At 49.1% G+C, this 20,520-nt stretch overlaps 2 protein-coding genes across 2 annotated transcripts in view; both read right to left on the bottom strand.

The window, feature by feature from the left end:
- LOC126214999 (translation initiation factor IF-2-like) overlaps positions 1-8,006 on the bottom strand; it is a 46,742-nt gene extending 38,736 nt beyond the window's left edge. Inside the window, exon 1 of the mRNA XM_049941626.1 lies at positions 7,983-8,006. Coding sequence (XP_049797583.1) covers positions 7,983-8,006 — 24 coding nt within the window. The remainder of the gene's footprint in view (positions 1-7,982) is intronic.
- A 477-nt stretch (positions 8,007-8,483) lies between these two features.
- The window catches only part of LOC126215165 (uncharacterized), a 76,079-nt gene continuing 64,042 nt past the window's right edge, over positions 8,484-20,520 (bottom strand). The window contains exons 5-6 of the mRNA XM_049941834.1: positions 17,027-17,202; positions 8,484-8,977 (exon numbers count right to left, since the gene is read on the bottom strand). Coding sequence (XP_049797791.1) covers positions 8,698-8,977; positions 17,027-17,202 — 456 coding nt within the window. The 3' untranslated portion in view covers positions 8,484-8,697. The remainder of the gene's footprint in view (positions 8,978-17,026; positions 17,203-20,520) is intronic.

Genomic DNA, 20,520 nt, shown 5'->3' with positions numbered 1-20,520 from the left:
AAGGAGTGCAGCCTTCGCAAGGAGTGCAGCCTTCGCACGGAGTGCAGCCTTCGCACGGAGTGAAGCCTTCCCACGGAGCGCAGCCTTCGCATGGAGTGCTGCCTTGGCATGGAGTGCAGCCTTCACATGGAGTGAAGCCTTCGCATGGAGTGCTGCCTTCACGAGGAGTGCTGCCTTCGCAAGGAGTGCTGCCTTCGCATGAATTGCAGCCTTCGCAGGGAGTGCAGCCTTCGCACGGAGTGCTGCCTTCCCAGGGAGTGCTGCCTTTGCAAGGAGTTCTACCATCACAAGGAGTGCTGCCTTCGCAAGGAGTGCAGCCTTCGGACGGAGGGCAGCCTTCGCACGGAGTGCAGCCTTTGCATTCAGTGAAGCCTTCACATGGGGTGGTGCCTTCGCACGAAGTCCTGCTGTTGCACGGAGTGCAGCCTTCGCATGGAGTGCCGCCTTCGCATGGAGTGCAGCCATCGCACAGAGTGCAGCCTTTGCAAGGATTGTAACCTACACAAGGTGTGCAGCCTTCGCAAGGAGTGCTGCCTTCGCACAGAGTGCAGCCTTCGCGAGGAGTGCTGCCTTCACGAGGAGTGCTGCCTTTGCAAGGAGTGCTGCCTTTGCAAGGAGTGCTGCCATCACAAGGAGTGCTGCCATCGCAAGGAGTGCTGCCTTCGCAATGGGTGCAGCCTTCGCATGGAGTGTAGCCTTCGCACGGAGTACAGCCTTCGTAAGGAGAGCAGCCTTTGCACAGAGTGCAGTCTTTGCACAGAATGCAGCCTTTGCACAGGGTGCAGCCTTCACATATTATGCGGTTTTCGGATGGATTGGAGTCTTCGTATGGAGTGTAGCCGTCGCATGGAGTGCAGCCATCGCACAGAGTGCAGCCTTTGCACGGATTGTAACCTTCGCAAGGAGTGCAGCCTTCGCAAGGAGTGCTGCCTTCGCACAGAGTGCAGCCTTCGCGAGGAGTGCTGCCTTCGCGAGGAGTGCTGCCTTCGGAAGGAGTGCTGCCTTTGCAAGGAGTGCTGCCATCACAAGGAGTGCTGCCATCGCAAGGAGTGCTGCCATCGAAAGGGGTGCAGCCTTCCCATGGAGTGTAGCCTTCGCACGGAGTGCATCCTTCGCAGGGAGTGCAGCCTTCGCACGGAGTGCAGCCTTCACACGGAGTGCAGCCTTCGCACGGAGTACAGCCTTCGTAAGGAGAGCAGCCTTAGCACAGAGTGCAGTCTTTGCACAGAATGCAGCCTTTGCACAGGGTGCAGCCTTCACATAAAATGCGGTTTTCGGATGGATTGGAGTCTTCGTATGGAGTGCAACCTTCGCTTCGAGTGATGACTTCGCACGGAGTGCTGCTGTTGCATGGAGTGCAGCCATCGCACCGAGTGCAGCCTTCGCAAGGACTGCAGTGTTCGCACAGAGTGCAGCATTTGCAAGGACTGCAGCCTTCGCACAGAGTGCAGCATTCGCAAGGACTGCAGGCTTCGCACAGAGTGCAGCATTCGCAACGCCTGCAGCCTTCGCACAGAGTGCAGCCTTCGCAAGGAGTGCTGCCATCACAAGGACTGCTGCCTTCGCAAGGAGTGCAGCCTTCGGACAGAGTGCAGCCTCCACATGGAGTGCAGCCTTCGCAAGGACTGCAGCCTTTGCACAGAGTGCAGCATTCGCAAGGACTGCAGCCTTCGCTCAGAGTGCAGCATTGGCAAGGACTGCAGCCTTCACTCAGAGTGCAGCATTCGCAAGGAGTGCTGCCTTCGCACGGAGTGCTGTCTTCGCATGGAGTGCAGCCTTCGTAAAGAGAGCAGCCTTTGCACAGAGTGCAGTCTTTGCACAGAATGCAGCCTTTGCACGGGGTGCAGCCTTCACATGAAATGCGGTTTTCGCATAGATTGCTGTCTTCGTATGGAGTGCAACCTTCACTCGGAGTGGAACCTTCGCTTGGAGTGCTACCTTCGCTCGGAGTGCAACCTCCACTGGGAGTGCAACCTTCGCTCGGAGTGCAGCCTTTGCATGGAGTGCAGCGTTTCCATGCAGACTTCACAAGGAGTGCAGCATTTGCATGGAGTGCAGCCTTCACATGGAGTGATGCCTTCACACGGATTGCTGCTGGTGCACGGAGTGCAACCTTCGCATGGAGTGCAGCCTTCGCATGGAGCGCAGCCATCGCATGGAGTGCAGCCTTCGCATGGAGTGAAGCCTTCACATGGAGTGCTGCCTTCGCACGAAGTGCTGCTGTTGCACGGAGTGCAGCCTTTGCATGGAGTGCAGCCTTCGCATGGAGTGCAGCGATCGCACAGAGTGCAGCCTTTGCAGAGAGTGCAACCTTCGCAAGGAGTGCAGCCTTCGCAAGGAGTGCAGCCTTCGCAAGGAGTGCAGCCTTCGCTAGGAGTGCTGCCTTCGCAAGGAGTGCTGCTTTCGCAAGGAGTGCTGCTTTCGCAAGGAGTGCTGATTCGCAAGGAGTGCTGCCTTCGCAATGAGTGCTGCCTTCTCAAGGAGAGCTGCCTTCGCAAGGAGTGCTGCCTTTGCAAGAAGTGCTGCCATCACAAGGAGTGCTGCCTTCGCAAGGAGTGCAGCCTTCGGACGGAGTGCAGCCCTCGCACGGAATACAGCCTTTGCACGGAGTACAACCTTCGCAGGGAGTGCAGACTTCTCACGGAGTGCATCCTTCCCTGGGAGTGCTGCCTTCGCAAGGAATGCTGCCTTCGCAAGGAGTGCTGCTTTAGCACAGAGGGCAGCCTTCGCACGGAGTGAAGCCTTCCCATGGAGTGCAGCCTTCGCACGGAGTGCAGCCTTCGCACGGAGTGCAGCCATCGCACGGAGTGCTGCCTTCGCACGGAGTGCAGCCTTCCCAAGGAGTGCAGCCTTCGCAAGGAGTGCAGGCTTCGCAGGGAGTGCAGCCTTCGCAAGGAGTGCTGCCTTCGCAAGGAGTGCTTCTTTCGCAAGGAGTGCTGATTCGCAAGGAGTGCTGCCTTTGCAAGGAGTGCTGCCTTCGCAAGGAGTGCTGATTCGCAAGGAGTGCTGCCTTTGCAAGGAGTGCTGCCTTTGCAAGGAGTGCTGCCTTCACAAGGAGTGCTGCCTTCGCACAAATTGCAGCCTTCGCAGGGAGTGCAGCCTTCGCACGGAGAGCAGCCTTCGCACGGAGTGCAGCCTTCCCAAGGAGTGCAGCCTTCGCAAGGAGTGCAGGCTTCGCAAGGACTGCAGCCTTCGCTCAGGGTGCAGCATTGGCAAGGACTGCAGCCTTCACTCAGAGTGCAGCATTCGCAAGGAGTGCTGCCTTCGCAAGGAGTGCTGCCTTCGCACGGAGTGCTGTCTTCGCACAGAGTGCAGCGTTCGTAAAGAGAGCAGCCTTTGCACAGAGTGCAGTCTTTGCACAGAATGCAGCCTTTGCACGGGGTGCAGCCTTCACATGAAATGCGGTTTTCGCATAGATTGCTGTCTTCGTATGGAGTGCAACCTTCACTCGGAGTGGAACCTTCGCTTGGAGTGCTACCTTCGCTCGCAGTGCAACCTTCACTGGGAGTGCAACCTTCACTCGGAGTGCAGCCTTTGCATGGAGTGCAGCGTTTCCATGGAGTGCAGCCTTTGCATCGAGTGCAGACTTCACAAGGAGTGCAGCATTTGCATGGAGTGCAGCCTTCACATGGAGTGATGCCTTCACACGGAGTGCTGCTGGTGCACGGAGTGCAACCTTCGCATGGAGTGCAGCCTTCGCATGGAGTGCAGCCATCGCATGGAGTGCAGCCTTCGCATGGAGTGAAGCCTTCACATGGAGTGCTGCCTTCGCACGAAGTGCTGCTGTTGCACGGAGTGCAGCCTTCGCATGGAGTGCAGCCTTCGCATGGAGTACAGCCATCGCACAGAGTGCAGCCTTTGCACAGAGTGCAACCTTCGCAAGGAGTGCAGCCTTCGCAAGGAGTGCAGCTTTCGCTAGGAGTGCTGCCTTCGCAAGGAGTGCTGCCTTCGCAAGGAGTGCTGCCTTCGCAAGGAGTGCTGATTCGCAAGGAGTGCTGCCTTCGCAATGAGTGCTGCCTTCTCAAGGAGAGCTGCCTTCGCAAGGAGTGCTGCCTTTGCAAGAAGTGCTGCCATCACAAGGAGTGCTGCCTTCGCAAGGAGTGCAGCCTTCCGCCGGAGTGCAGCCCCCGCACGGAATACAGCCTTTGCACGGAGTGCAACCTTCGCAAGGAGTGGAGCCTTCGCACGGAGTGCAGCCTTCGCACGGAGTGCAGCCTTCGCAAGGACTGCAGCCTTCGCACAGAGTGCACCATTCGCAAGGACTGCAGCCTTCCCTCAGAATGCAGCCTTCGCAAGGAGTGCTGCCTTCACAAGGAGTGCTGCCTTCGCAAGGAGTGCTGCTTTTGCAAGGAGTGCTGCCATCACATGGAGTGCTGCCTTCGCAAGGAGTGTAGCCTTCGTACGGAGTGCAGCCTTCGCACGGAGTGCAGCCTTCGCAAGGACTGCAACCTTCACACAGAGTGCAGCATTCGCAGGGACTGCAGCCTTCGCACAGAGTACATCATTCACAAGGACTGCAGCTTTCGCACAGATTGCTGCCTTCGCAAGGAGTGCTGACTTCGCAAGGAGTGCTGCCTTTGCAAGGAGTGTAGCCTTCGTACGGAGTGCAGCCTTCGCACGGAGTGCAGCCTTCGCAAGGACTGCAGCCTTCACACAGAGTGCAGCATTCGCTGGGACTGCAGCCTTCGCACAGAGTACATCATTCGCAAGGACTGCAGCTTTCGCACAGATTGCTGCCTTCGCAAGGAGTGCTGACTTCGCAAGGAGTGCTGCCTTTGCAAGGAGTGCTGCCATCACAAGGAGTGCTGCCTTCGCAAGGAGTGCAGCCTTCACACGGAGAGCAGCATTCGCAAGGAATGCTGGCCTTCGCACAGAATGCAGCCGTCGCACGGAGTGCAGCCGTCGCAAGGAATGCAGCCTTCGCAAGGACTGCAGCCTTCGCAAGGAATGCAGCCTTCGCAAGGACTGCAGCCTTCGCACAGAGTGCAGCATTCGCAAGGACAGCAGCCTTCGCTCAGAGTGCAGCATTGGCCAGGACTGCAGTCTTCGCTCAGAGTGCAGCATTCGCAAGGATTGCTGCCTTCGCAAGGAGTGCTGCTTTCGCACGGAGTGCTGCCTTCGCACGGAGTGCACCCTTCGTAAGGAGAGCAGCCTTTGCACAGAGTGCAGCCTTTGCACAGAATGCAGCCTTTGCACGAGGTGCAGCCTTCACATGAAATGCGGTTTTCGCATTGATTGCAGTCTTCGTATTTACTGCAACCTTTGCTCGCAGTGGAACCTTCGCTTGGAGTGCTACCTTCGCTCTGAGTGCAACCTTCGCTGGGAGTGCAACCTTCACTCGGAGTGCAGCCCTTGCATGGAGTGCAGCGTTTCCATGGAGTGCAGCCTTTGCATCGAGTGCAGACTTCACAAGGAGTGCAGCATTTGCATGGAGTGCAGCCTTCACATGGAGTGATGCCTTCACACGGAGTGCTGCTGGTGCACGGAGTGCAACCTTCGCATGGAGTGCAGCCTTCGCATGGAGCGCAGCCATCGCATGGAGTGCAGCCTTCGCATGGAGTGAAGCCTTCACATGGAGTGCTGCCTTTGCACGAAGTGCTGCTGTTGCACGGAGTGCAGCCTTCGCATGGAGTGCAGCCTTCGCATGGAGTACAGCCATCGCAGAGAGTGCAGCCTTTGCACAGAGTGCAACCTTCGCAAGGAGTGCAGCCTTCGCAAGGAGTGCAGCCTTCGCTAGGAGTGCTGCCTTCGCAAGGAGTGCTGCCTTCGCAAGGAGTGCTGCCTTCGCAAGGAGTGCTGATTCGCAAGGAGTGCTGCCTTCGCAATGAGTGCTGCCTTCTCAAGGAGAGCTGCCTTCGCAAGGAGTGCTGCCTTTGCAAGAAGTGCTGCCATCACAAGGAGTGCTGCCTTCGCAAGGAGTGCAGCCTTCCGCCGGAGTGCAGCCCTCGCACGGAATACAGCCTTTGCACGGAGTGCAACCTTCACAAGGAGTGGAGCCTTCGCACGGAGTGCAGCCTTCGCACGGAGTGCAGCCTTCGCAAGGACTGCAGCCTTCGCACAGAGTGCACCATTCGCAAGGACTGCAGCCTCCCTCAGAATGCAGCCTTCGCAAGGAGTGCTGCCTTCACAAGGAGTGCTGCCTTCGCAAGGAGTGCTGCCTTTGCAAGGAGTGCTGCCATCACATGGAGTGCTGCCTTCGCAAGGAGTGTAGCCTTCGTACGGAGTGCAGCCTTCGCACGGAGTGCAGCCTTCGCAAGGACTGCAGCCTTCACACAGAGTGCAGCATTCGCAGGGACTGCAGCCTTCGCACAGAGTACATCATTCGCAAGGACTGCAGCTTTCGCACAGATTGCTGCCTTCGCAAGGAGTGCTGACTTCGCAAGGAGTGCTGCCTTTGCAAGGAGTGCTGCCATCACAAGGAGTGCTGCCTTCGCAAGGAGTGCAGCCTTCACACGGAGAGCAGCATTTGCATGGAGTGCTGCCTTCGCATGGAATGCTGGCCTTCGCACAGAATGCAGCCGTCGCACGGAGTGCAGCCGTCGCACGGAGTGCAGCCTTCGCAAGGAATGCACCCTTCGCAAGGACTGCAGCCTTCGCAAGGAATGCAGCCTTCGCAAGGACTGCAGCCTTCGCACAGAGTGCAGCATTCGCAAGGACAGCAGCCTTCGCTCAGAGTGCAGCATTGGCCAGGACTTCAGTCTTCGCTCAGAGTGCAGCATTCGCAAGGATTGCTGCCTTCGCAAGGAGTGCTGCCTTCACACGGAGTGATGCCTTCGCACGGAGTGCACCCTTCGTAAGGACAGCAGCCTTTGCACAAAGTGCAGTCTTTGCACAGAATGCAGCCTTTGCACGAGGTGCAGCCTTCACATGAAATGCGGTTTTCGCATTGATTGCAGTCTTCGTATTTACTGCAACCTTTGCTCGGAGTGGAACCTTCGCTTGGAGTGCTACCTTCGCTCTGAGTGCAACCTTCGCTGGGAGTACAACCTTCGCTGGGAGTGCAACCTTCGCTGGGAGTGCAACCTTAGCTGGGAGTGCAACCTTCGCTCGGAGTGCAGCCTTCGCATGGAGTGCAGCGTTTGCATCGAGTGCAGCCATCGCATGGAGTGCTGCCTTCGCAGGGAGTGCAGCCTTCGCACGGAGTGCATCCTTCACAGGGAGTGCAGCCTTCACATGGAGTGTAGGATTAGCATGGAGTGCAGCCTTCGCATGGAGTGATACCTTCGCACGGAGTGCTGCTGTTGCACGGAGTGCAGCCTTCGCATGGAGTGCAGCCTTCGCATGGAGTGCAGCCTTCGCATGGAGTGCAGCCTTCGCACGGAGTGCTGCCTTCGACGGAGTGCATCCTTCGCAGGGAGTGCAGCCTTCGCACGGAGTGCATCCTTCGCAGGGAGTGCAGCCTTCGCACGGAGTGCATCCTTCGCAGGGAGTGCAGACTTCTCACGGAGTGCATCCTTCCCTGGGAGTGCTGCCTTCGCAAGGAATGCTGCCTTCGCAAGGAGTGCTGCTTTCGCAAAGAGTGCTGCTTTCTCAAGGAGTGCTGCCTTCGCACGGAGTGCAGCATTCGCACGGTGTGCAGCCTTCGCACGAGGTGCAGCCTTGGCTCAGAGTGCAGCCTTCGCTCGGAGTGCAACCTTCGCTCAGAGTGCAACCTTCGCTCGGAGTGTAGCCCTCGCATGGAGTGCAGCGTTTGCGTGGAGTGCAGCCTTCGCACGGAGTGCAGCCATCGCACGGAGTGCGGCCTTCGCACGGAGTGCAGCCTTCGCACGGGTTGCAGCCTTTGCACGGACTGCAGACCTCACGCGGAGTGCAGCCTTCCCACGGAGTGCAGCCATCACATGGAGTGCAGCCTTCGCACGGAGTGCAGCCTTCGCAGGGAGTGCAGCCTTCGCATGGAGTGCAGCCTTCGCAAGGAGAAATGAGAAATTTAGATCACTACACGAGTTACAGTATTGACAGAAAATTAGCTTGTCTGTAGCCGCTATGTTGCAGAGACCATTCGCCATTTTTAAAAAGTCTTAGACTAGGTCTGAAAAGAAAACTACATGTGCAGAATTTTAGAGTGTTTATAGAAGATAAAAAGGAACACTTTTTTATATGAGGCACGTGTCGCACACGTATGAAGGTCTTATCTGCACTGGCGTTCAGAGACGTTGTTCAAAGTGCTGTGGGATGGGCACTGTTTTAGAGGTGCTGCGTGCCTCCTACGGGAGGGAGACGAGTTGTTCAGTGTACCAGACACTGGCGGACACCCCAGGTGAGGTGGTCGCCTGTTAGGCTGAGGCTGCAAACATTATTTGTGAGACACCCACTTGCTTCGAGTGTGTTAGCGCCCAGCTGGCAATTCAGTAACGTCTCTAAAACATCACACAGCCTCTGTGCATCGCTGGCGTCGAGACCTTCATGGGCCACGAGCAGGTGGAGGGTACACCTGTGACATTTGTGTCACATAAAATTTGTTCTTTTCAATCTTCTGTAACCAATCCAAAATTTTGTGTACGTAGTCTTTTTTTAGTCCCTGCATAATGAAGAAGTCAATAATACATCGAAATGAAGTAGTTAGCTTGTCATAGATCCAGACGGAGAGTTGCCGAGGAATCAAAAAACTGCCTTTGGAAAGAGCACCAGAGATTATCTTGCGTGGCGTACAAAATCACGCAAGATCTAAAACTACAAATTCAGAAAGATATTTGAATCTCATTCCTCGAACAACTGAACAGTTGTCAGCGCATAACCGTGAAGTGGCCGGGTCCCAGTATTAAACTTACCTACAATCTTGAAATCGTAATCGTGGAATGAAAAGATGAACTCAGCTGCCCGGAACCAGTAGGTACGATGGAAGGCGTACAGATCGTCAGCGAGGCTGAACATCTGCGACGCCTCTGGCTGCTGCTCCTTGCACAGCGCACTGAAGTCGTCGTCAAAGGAGAGGCTCCACGGATGATAGCTCAGCAGGCGTACACTCAACAGCGGCCGCCTGTAGCACACAAGGTGCCAGGTTAAAAGTTAAAAACCTATAACGTATAGTTTATGCAAGAGTGTACAAGTATCCAAAAATGTGTGTGAAATCTTACGGGACTTAACTGCTAAGGTCATCAGTCCCTAAGCTTACACACTACTTCACCTACATTATGCTAAGGACACACACACACACACACACACACACCCATACTCGAGGGAGGGCTCGAACCTCCGCCGGGACCATCCGCGCACCCCATGACTGCAGCGCCTGAGACCGCTCGGCTAATCCCGCGCGGCTAAAAGTATCCAGAGCGGATTTCCACTCAGCAGTGGATCAGAAACTTCCTGGCAGACGAGTACTGTGTGCCAGACTGGGACACAAACCTGGAACTTTTTCATTCTTTAAAGGATGCGTAGTAACACAGCAAACAATCGCAAATCCATTGGTCTTTTTAGCATTTTAGCGCATCGAGATTTCATCTTTAGATTTCGGAGCACTTGAGTGAGACACCGATTATAACTATTTCTTGCAGGTCATCCACTCCGTTCTGTGCTGCTATATCGTTTTAACTGGTTTCAGACACATCAAACAGCAGAACTGCAGCGCCTGTCGCAGAATACCTCTTTTCTTTGAAGAAGAATTTCGTATGCATTGCAAGAGAGTGAACATGTGATATTTATGTTAAGGATATGAGTGACTTGTTCAAATTAATTATAGATGATTTTAGACGCTGACATGTAGACATGTCTATCATGAGCTGAAGCAAAATCTTCCACATTACCACTTGAAAATGGCTCAAAACGCCGAAACTGCAATTGTAAAACAATTTTTATAATCAATGGCGAATATGACGTCCTTAAAAAAAAGACATAGAGCTGGGCAGGCAGGAACCGAGAGCCGCCGTCGCAGCCTTCTCGTACTTCCGCCAGTAGCTCAGCCGCTGCCTTCCAGCCGTCACAGAAGCTCCCCTGCACGGCTGGCGGGGCCAGCGCTCCCGGAAGGATGGGCACTGCAGTGACCAGAGGCCTCGGGAGTTGCTTCCTGGACGAATCCTCACTCTGCAGTGGAGAGTGCAGCCACTTGAAACGTCGGGGATCCGACACACGGCTCTGACCTGCCAGGGAGTTTCCTATCTGCTTTAGGTGATGTGACATCTGCGATAATTCTCCGTAAAGACTGTATGACAGCTGAAAGAACAACTCCCACAGGAAGAAGAGCTCTATGGACAAACGTGAATGTACCGTCAGGCAGGTCCACTTATTCAGTCCCTTTCAGCTAATCCGACGGCTATTGACAGCGCGATACGATGACTTAAGCTATTTGAAATCCGTCTTTGCAAATACCAAATATGTGTTTTTATTTCACAATACGTGTTTTACTTTACTCATTATACCCTTACCAGTTGTGGCATTTTTATAATGTTTCCGCTTACATCCGGCAGTGTGCATCCCACCATCTCACACTAGTATGCTTGACGTCCAGAAGTACACGTCTGCTGACGAAAAACTTGACAAAATGACGCTTCACTATTGCATACAAATGTTTAATTGGCTCTGAAGCATTCGCTCGGTCTCGTTTCGTGAGTGGTTGGTGCGGGTTTCTCGTTTGGCAGTGGAAATTATCATACAGAAATTGTTGGCTGTAAAACTTCGTCCTAAGGTCAGTGTTCCGTACATCGATTAGATGCATCTGTGTCAGGTACATGTTGTGATGACAATGGAGCCCTCAGAATCGGGTATGAGACAATTTTTTCCTGATTAATCTACGACCGCATTCCCTATAGCTCGTCAACGATGGAAAGTTTCCATACTGCCAGATACAATGCAGAACATTCAGTACTCCCTGTACTCCTTGTAGTATGGTCCTTGGTTATCACTGTTACTTGACAACGACGTTGTCAATTAAAGCATGAAGCTGCATCATAATCAGTTGCGTGTGATGTCTGGGTCTCCAGTTTGACCGGAAAGCTGTCCCTCCCATAAGACATGTGGTACCATGGTGCTAAGGCTCGCAAATCATTTCCACGCTACGTACACCAGCACGCTGTTCTGCTTGGAGGTACAGTACCACACCTACTGCACTGACAAGCTGGGACTCAGAATACGTGCCGTGATAAAGTTTATCGTTTGCATGCCACAGATCCAGGAAGTAGATGCATACTGACAATGATCTGAATAAGTATACTGAGATTTGGTTGGGGAAGAATTTCGGGAAAGGGCTGTTTTTAACATAATGGAGCCGTTCATTCCATAAGGCAACGAAAGAACGGATTTAAATGCAGCAAGGAAGTGAACAAACAATATCCACTGAAACAAGCTCTAAAGAAAATCTCGAAACTTCTGGACAGTTGGGAATGTACTACACAGCTATAATGATACCATATTCAGTTTAGGAGCAAGTGCGTTGCAACACAAAGTGGCAAATCAACAGAGGACGCAATAAATACTCGCCACATGGAGCTGGAGTGTCGACAAGCGGGGCAGACCGCTGCCACGGAAGGCAATCGTCGACAATCTGCGTGCAGAGGCACGGTCAGTGTGCTATAGGCGGCTTTGGCCTGTAGTGCTGGAGCCATTACTGAAGGTATCATGCGAGTCCAGTAATGAAGTGGATTGGCGGAATTTAGAAATGACCGACTGTAAAGGGCGATACGTGAACTACAGAAAGACACGAAATGGTGCGCTGCGTGGACTACGAGGGCGGTACCGAAGTTCCACCACTGCCGCTGGAGCTCTGTGACCCCCTCCCCTCTTACATCTCCGGTTTTCGACTTTGTACTGACATCCAACAGAAGATAAACACGCTGGGTCGTATGAATAAAAAAGACGACGTTCTCTGGAGAAGATTCTCGGAGCAAAAGGACATCCACTGAGAAAGCTCTTACGAGCAAAACATTCGAAGCCATAATCTGTGACGAGAGGGTTCCTTTTTCTCACTACCTCTGCTCCCTGCTGAGTTCTCGGTGTGTGTGGTCTGCCGTGTCCGGCACAGAAAGCACGCGCAGTGTCACGTGTCATTCAGCTCGCTCAAACGGGCGACATGTCTGGAACCGGCACCAGTGTGTTCAGGCAGAGTTTCATTTTGTTTATTTTATGTGCGGCAACAAATTATTAAGACAATTACGTATACAGGTTACGAAAATGCATTTTCTTGAGATGTTACCGAATTTACAACATGCGGAAAACGTTTCAGTTATAGAAGTTAGGCGAACGTTATGCGAACGAAATCTTAAAATTACATGACTTTTTATCTACTCCAAGCCGGAACTGTGTCAGAGTTCTCTAACACGAGATAATTTTGGTTACCATGGTGAACATCGGGAATTGTCAGTGACACCGTTGTTTGGTGTAGGCCTACACCGAAGTTTTCTCGTACGTTAGTCTGAAAACTTAGGTCTAGTAAAAAGCAGCAAGAATGTTTTAATTTTAACTTCTTTTGAAAGGTCGTCCCCTCTTCTTTGGTGATTTTCTGGAGGGAAGTTCACCAGGCAAGTAATGCTCTTATTGTGAAACCCATATAAACTTCTACAGTATCTCTGTTCAGCATTTTGTTGGGCTACATATATCTTTCATTGCCTTCGAAGCAGCATGAATTCTGTCATTACTGTCAAAAAGTATGTAAAACTTAACCTGAACAGAACTTACTCAGCTCAAAGAATGCTAAAGAGCTCGTTTCAATGTTTTCCGATTGTGAGAAGCTCCTCTAGTTTTATTCATACGTAATCGGACAACATTCTTTGTCTTAAGCAACATCCCTCACCTTTTTACTCACGTTGAGCACGTTCTCGGATGGAGTATATTCTCTGACTCGTTTTACTCATGTTAACCTCAAAATGTCCTCCCAAAATTTCCAGAACGAAGTATATCCTCCGTTTTACTGCCACGCCCCACTATACTTCGCCAGCACCTCAGCTCTCACCTGGACTCTCCCAGTGGTTCTTCGCCGATCATCTCCCACCCTTCGTCGTCGTCTTCATTGCTTCACCACTCTCAGAGAGCCGTAGTCTGGCAGCTCCTTCGCCACTGCCTCCGTCACATGCTCCACCACCGTCGCCGCCACCTGCGCCACCGTCGACTCCCTGTCCAGCAGCGTCGCTGCCTCTGTCGCCAACACCGTCGCCAGCGCCAAACCGCGGCCCGCCCCATCGCCCCCACCACTGCCGGTGCAGGAAGTTCCAACCGCATCCACCACCACTGTAGCTTCGTCACCGCCGTCATAAACCCCTGTCAATGTCCTTATCTACACACAACTGGGGCCACCTATTACACCACAACCCTCATGCATGCAGTCATAAGACCAAACAAATGAAATAGAATAGATGAAACCTTACGATTCCAAATGAAACCAAGCCAAAAGTGATTTCACTAAATTTACGGACATGAAACCAATAATTCCTCTCAACTATCGTCTTTTGTATCTACATCTACATACATAATCCGCAAGCCACCGTGCGGTGCGTGGCGGAGGGTACCCTGTTCCACAACTAGTCGTTTCCTTTCCTGTTCCGCCGGCTGACAGAGCGAGGGACAGACGCCTGTCTATATGCCTCCTTAGGAGCCGTAATTCCTCGTATCTTGTCTTCCGTGGCCCCTACCAGAAATGTATGCTGGCGTCATTAGGATCGTTCTGCAGCCAGCTTCAAGTGCCGGTTCTCTGCACTTCCTCAGTTGTTTTCTTCGAAATGAGAGTCTTCTTCCCTCCAACAATTCCCTGCTGAGCTCCCGAAGCATATACGTAACGCATGCTGATCGAAACTCCGGTAAGAAATCTACCTGCTCCGCCTGAATTGTTTCGATGCCTTCTTTCTATCCGACCTGGTGCAGATCCCAAACACTCGAGCAATGCTGTACAAGAAGTCGCTCTAGTGTCCTAAACGGGGTCTCCCTCACACAGGAACCACACTTTCACAAAACTCTCCCAATAAACCGAAGCCGACCGTTGGCCCTCCCTACCAGAATCCTCACATGTTTATTCCATTTCATCTCGCTTCGCAAGATTACGGCCAGATATTTAAACGAAGTGACCGTGGTAAGCACGGTAAGTGGTAAGTGGTTTCGAACTGAGAATATGTTTAAGGATTCTGCAGGAAACAGGTGTTAGGGATATTGGTCTGTAATTTTGTGGGTCCGTTCTTTTACCTTTCTTACACACCAGAGTCACTTGCACTTTCTTCCATTCGCTTGGTTCTTAGCGCTGATCGCAAGATTCGCGGTATTCGCGGTAAATGCAAGCTAAGTAAGGGGCCAGTGCCGCACACTACTGTTTATAAAACCAAACTGGCATTCCATCTAGGCATTGCCACTTATTTATTTTCAGCTGTTTCAGCCGTTTCTCTACGCCAGCGGTACTCATTACTATGATTTCCATACGGGACTCTGTGCGATGGTCAAACGACGGCACGTTTGTGCCATTCTCCTGCGTGAACGATTTCTTAAACGAGGAATTTTTAACTTCGGCCTTCCTTTTGGAACATTCTACCGCCAAAAGCAGACTGGTCAACGTGTGACTGAATAGAAGCGTTAGATCCGCTTAACGATTTTGCAGAGGACCAAAACTTTTTCGGTTCTCCGATGGTAGCTGTGCTTCGCGCACAGATCTTTTCACAGACGCACGAATCTCTACAAATATTTCTGTCCTCATTTGCGCGTTCTCTTTTGAACCGAGAATGTAACAGCCTTTCGTTCCTCAGCATTTTCCGAATTTTGTTATTAAAGCACGATGAGTCTTTTCCGCCCTTTATCCACTTAGTAGGCGCATACTTTTCCGGATCACGATTTACAGTCTCTTTAAACTTTAGCCATAATTTTTCTATGGCCATAATTTTGGAACTAAATGATTGTATTTTATTGTCTAAGTGAGACGCTGACAACTGCATATCAACTCTCCTAGCGTTCTCGACTGATTTACTGACTTTCGTAACCATAGTCGCTATGATAACATCACGATCACTAATCCCCATCTCTATGGTGACGCCATCGATAATGTCGTGCCTGTTTGTGCTGGCTGACGAACTAGCTGCTCAACACAGTTGTCGGAAAACGTGTTCAAAAGTACTTCACAAGACTGTCTGTCTGCACGAGCTGCAGTGAATCCATAGATGTCCCAGTCTATACTCGGTAGGTTAAGGTCACCGCCAGCTAGTGTCGCGTGATCTGGATATTTATGCAATGCTGACTATTTACCTTCTTTGAATGGCTACACATCTGTCCCAGCGGAGTCGGGTGGGTGGTAAAAACATCCAACAACTGATATGGTTTCACCTTGTCCTGTTATGTGCGACGACGTAACTTCACTATAGCACTCAAATTCAACCTCAGTAAAGAGAATGTTTTTTGTCAATTGCAATAAACACTTCGCCTCCTACGGCATCGAATATGTCTTTCCGATAAACATTCCAAGACTCGCTAAATATCTCAGAGTTTTTTTACTTTGGGTCTTACCCAGCTCTCAATTCAAGAATAATTTGAGGCTGAGAACGTTCATGGAGGAGAGTAAATTTGGGAACTATGTTATAAATACTTCCACAGTTGACTGATAAAAGTTTCAGAGCCGAACTGACTTTACTCTGAAAGATGTCTGATTTCCCTAAATGTGTACCAACTGGCGAGTGTTCATGAGAGTACCTCAAACTACTGGCTACCCTGAAACCCCCCATGTACTCTCCACAAGTACTCTGCTATCCGATTAGCTGCTTCCTTTGTGTATCGCACCCCTGTCTTGAAATCACTGTTCCCTTCATTCCCACTGCCTGACACAATATCGATAGTTTTATCCCGTCACACTATCTGCATGTGTCTATACACAGTGAACCAGTAACCCACTCACAGTTCTGATGACAGATGTGGAGTAGCAAACCCAAAATCCCCACACAATAAACATTGTGGAGTAACAATACCGTTCCTCAAAAACAGCTCCAGTTGGCTACAAATCATGTTCCATCATCCTGCATAATACTTTATCCTGAGTGTGTATTTTACCACCCTGACCGTGATCTGTGCTACTGCCTGTCTCTGTCCGAGCCATCCTATAGCACATAATTTCGTTCCTCACACTGACCACAGCTTTATATCCACATCAGTTCCCATGATGAACTTAACTGTGGATGTCGGTTGATCACCTTCATTTCAAAACACCTAGCCCATTTCCCAGACACACTCATCCCAAAGTGACTCCCCTATCGACCTCTTCAGATATAACTATCCTATTGATAGTAATCACATCGTAATCCATGTTCTCCACCTCCATAGCTATCCCACGATAAGCCACCTGAAATAATCCAACAACACCGCCACAAGACCTGGGGTGCCAACATATTACACTACTCCATTCCACGGCCCCATATGTCAACCACTCGAGAGACTATTCCGCTTTCCTCCCGCTCACAACCTACAGTATTTACGCTCTATGCTACGGACTGATTTAAACATACCAACCACCGGACAAAATATAAGAACGATGGCTATCCGCTTCCTGCCCTCTGCTGACGTCTTCCCATCTTCCCTCATCGCTGCTTGGATTTTTCCTCCATCTATTGAGATGAATATGACTTGTGGCCTCTTTTCCTCACCGACTGGATGCCAGTATCTGGACTAGAGTCGCTACTACATGGTATTACCGTAATTTCTCCCGAAGTGTTTTTTTTTGTCCCGCATAACACGAGGACACGCTCACTTTTCGTGTCAGGTTCCACATCATTGTTTCCTCAAATTATGAAAACTTCGGAAGTGTCTGTAACGATCAATACTTTCTCTAGTAAATGCAGTAACGTCGTTTATTGTGTCAGTTTTCTCCGCTGGTCTGTTACGTAATACGTGGCACATTTTAAGACACAATACGAATCAAAAAATCGAAGGCTAAACGGAGTCAAAAACCCTTGTGAATCACGAGTTTCTTTAACCATGTCCTTCACTACTGCCTATTAGTGCTAGTTCTTTACTCCATTTTGAATTAAATGACCCCTGTGTTTTCTATAGCTTTAATGAATACTTCCATGGATAAAAGTGAGATAAGCTCCAATAAACCATAGTGAGTAAGACAGACATTTGAGTGTACACTGGCTTATACCTGATTATCACATGCCCTGGCCTGTCCTTGTCTTCTTCCACCTCGTAGTGCTCCACCTGTTTGTTGGCGAATTGCAAGTCCTGTAACCATCCGGTTGATTTCGTGCGCAGCATGTCTTTCACACGTTTCATGTCCTTAATCCAACGGTGGAGTTGCTGATCACTTGCGTGGTTACCCTGAGACACACAGAAAATAGTTCAAATTACTTTCGTAACATCCACAAGCAGCAGCCTGTCTTAGTATACAGTTACATGTAGCACTATTACATGACACTGAAATTACTGCCAGCGCATGAGTGTAGTACATTCAGTTTTGCACAGGCATAAAAACATTAATGCACAGCAGATGCCTAGTGGGGTTTTATTAAATAAATACATTTCTCAAACTGTGACATCCGATTAGAGAGGTGCAGATATTTCTTGGTAGTTGACATTACAGACGTCTGAATGTATGAATGTATACTCCCGTGACGATGTATCCAACTGAAATGTTCTGGAGCTGCCAGCAGCGTCGAGTTCCTACGTGTAAAGCCACATGGCGTGGCTGGAACTCTGAGCAGATTCTATTCAAACTTTTGAACGATTTTCGAAAATAGAATGGCCAGACTGTTGACAAATCCGTCAAAATCCTACTCGTTACCAACGCTGTGAGAAACCTGAACACATGTTATGACCTTCTACAAACGCAACGATAGACATCAGCCGCTCCATATCTGAAACATCATCTGAGTTAATTGCGCACACACGAAATGTCAGTTTGACTCAAAATGTTGTAGTGTTTGTCTGTTGCCTGGCTGATCGCTTTTGCCGAAAATTTGCGTTTGTAGCTCGTCATCTAACACGATGTCGTCTGTATCTGAACACGTCTCGAATATTGGAGATTTGTAGGAATGTATTGACTGTCCGAGTGTTAAGATCATTTTTTCTGGACCATTTTCGAGTGCGAAGTTCACATTTGTGTCACGTATTAAGGTCTATGCTCCTTTGACGTTGTACAAATTGTAGGCTTCTAAGTCACTGTAATAAAGATATGGCCATTTAAATTACATAATTTCATACTTGAAAAATCACTCACAAAAATCTATAAGGTGCTCCCTGTTGATTTAGAATCATGACATTTAGGAAGAAGCCAGATTTCAGAGTGCAAATAAAGGAAAAAAATCTTAAAATCCATAATTGGTAACTATATAACTCTAGAAAATACTTTTCGTATTATTTTTTATCGGTGTATCTATTTGTCTGTCCATCTGTTAAGAATCTTTTTCTCTGGATACGTTCTGGGTATCATGTTCAAATTATGTCACATACAAAGGTATATCGACCCTTGGCGGCGTAACAATTGTAAGCTTATAACTCACTCCAGTCAACAGATACGGCCGTTTATGTCTCGTGTTTTGATAATCGAAAACTCACTCATCGACTTGTAATCATGCGATTTGGCAACAACTAAGTTTTCCGGTACAAGAAAAGCAAAAATCTGAAACTTGTTAACTTTTAATTATATTGAAAGGGTACAGTACCGCCCAACATTGAAAATAGGTACGAAATTCTTGTCAGAACAACACATTTTGTGTGTAAAAGTAACTCAATTTCAATTAATACAGCGAAGCCGGATACCAGTGTGGGAAAGAATGACAATTTATTTATTTAATTGATCACATGTGCACTTCCTCAAAATAAATCCCTACATCCAGTTTGGTGAGATCTGTGAACAGAATGAATGTATGGTCGTCTGCTAACCACAGATAGTGAATGGGAATATATGATCATCTTTGAGTCGATCCTTTGGCTACCTTTGGTGAGATCAAAGAGATGGAAGTTACCAGAGCTTTGGAGCGTCTGAAATGTGGCTGACCAATAAGGTAGCAAGGTGCTTCTCCCACTTCGACAGAGGTGCGAGAGAACCGGAATACGGCCATGTTTCGGCACTCTGGCGCTGAACCTTCTGCTGTAAAGACCTGTTTTTTTGTTGTGCTCCGTAATGAAAGTGTGGAGGCATGGTATGGATGTGGAATATTTAAGAGTAGTTAGAACTAATCATTTCTCTTTCCTAGGAACTTTTGTGGGGAAAATTACAAAGTGAGGCAGGTAATTTTAAGGGAATTGTAGTAAACCAATGGTCACAATGAGACCACGTGTAGTTATAAGTTGAGATACTAGCGTGTGTACAATAAGCTGAAATATTTAAGAATTAATAGCGTGTGTACAATAAGCTGAAATATTTAAGAAATAGCGTGTGTATCATAAGTTGAAGTATTTAAGAAATATCATTCCGTGTGACACTAAATTTAAACTCAGAGAGAATCAAGGTGAGTCGGCCGTTTTTCCAGCAACGCCACTAGGCTTGCATTGCACAGGAAGACGTGCGTTTATCTCCAGAGTTCACAGTAGGAAAGTAAAATTACAAAGTGGGGCAGTGTCGTGTGAAACTGGGATAGATATTGATTGAAGTGGGAAAGCGGAAAGTGATGAAGTTGTAACCGTTCGTTGTGTAATATTTCATATTGTTGTGATGTGTATGTCTTGTAATTTGGGTATGTGTGTTTTGCATGGGAGTAGCAAGGTAGTTTCGAAAGATTTGTGGGTTATGCTTGTTCCTTCTGTATCGCTCGATCTGGAGGAAAGTTTCGTGAGGATGAATGTGAGAGACGAAATGTGAGGTATAATAAAAGATCCACCATCCGATCCAGGGAGTGCACTGTTGGGGCAAATAGATTATGAGACCATAGTATAGAGATTCACTAACGTAAAGCCATGCCCACTGGGCGGAATTTCTCTTGTGATTTTGTTCTAGGTTGTAGAATTTGTGTGTTTAGGAATAAATCAAATAGTGAATAGAAAGAGATTGGTGGCCTTTTTCATTAAATTGTATGTTATCATAATGTCCCGAATTTATATAAAAGCCGTTAAATCAAAGACAAAAAGTAAGTGTGGTATTGCCAATGCGTAGTGTGCAGTCAGAGTTCTATAAATCACTGATAGTCAGATGCGTGTTTCCGTTGCGTATTATTCATGCAGGAGGATAATTTGTAATTAAATAGTAAGATACGAGAATTCATGTTGCTCAATAAATTAAGGAAGAATCCACTCGCTTGGCATGAAACTTCCCCTTTGAACAATTTTACACGACTGTGCTTAACCTGACACACAATATTTTTTTAGCGCAACGCGATCTGACTTTCAACACACAATATTTTGTTAGCGCAACGCAATCTGACTTTCAATAATCTCTACAAGAGAATGGCCCTGACTAACATTAAACTATACCTTTCGCAAATCACTCACCTCACAAAAATCTTCGCTGCTCAAGCTACTGCAATACAGCGAGCGCCACTACTGCCAGCTAAATAAAAGATTCAAACTATGGAAGGCACTAACTACTGATAGGGATAGTTAGCAAATGAAAGATATTAATAGAGAACAAAGAATGTATTTACCTTTATATCATCATATATATATATATATATATATATATATATATATATATATATATAT

Source organism: Schistocerca nitens, chromosome 12 (genome assembly GCF_023898315.1).
Source record: "Schistocerca nitens isolate TAMUIC-IGC-003100 chromosome 12, iqSchNite1.1, whole genome shotgun sequence".
NCBI lineage: Eukaryota > Metazoa > Arthropoda > Insecta > Orthoptera > Acrididae > Schistocerca > Schistocerca nitens.
The sequence above is the reverse complement of the archived record's forward strand: the minus strand, read 5'-3'. Positions and strand labels throughout refer to the sequence as shown.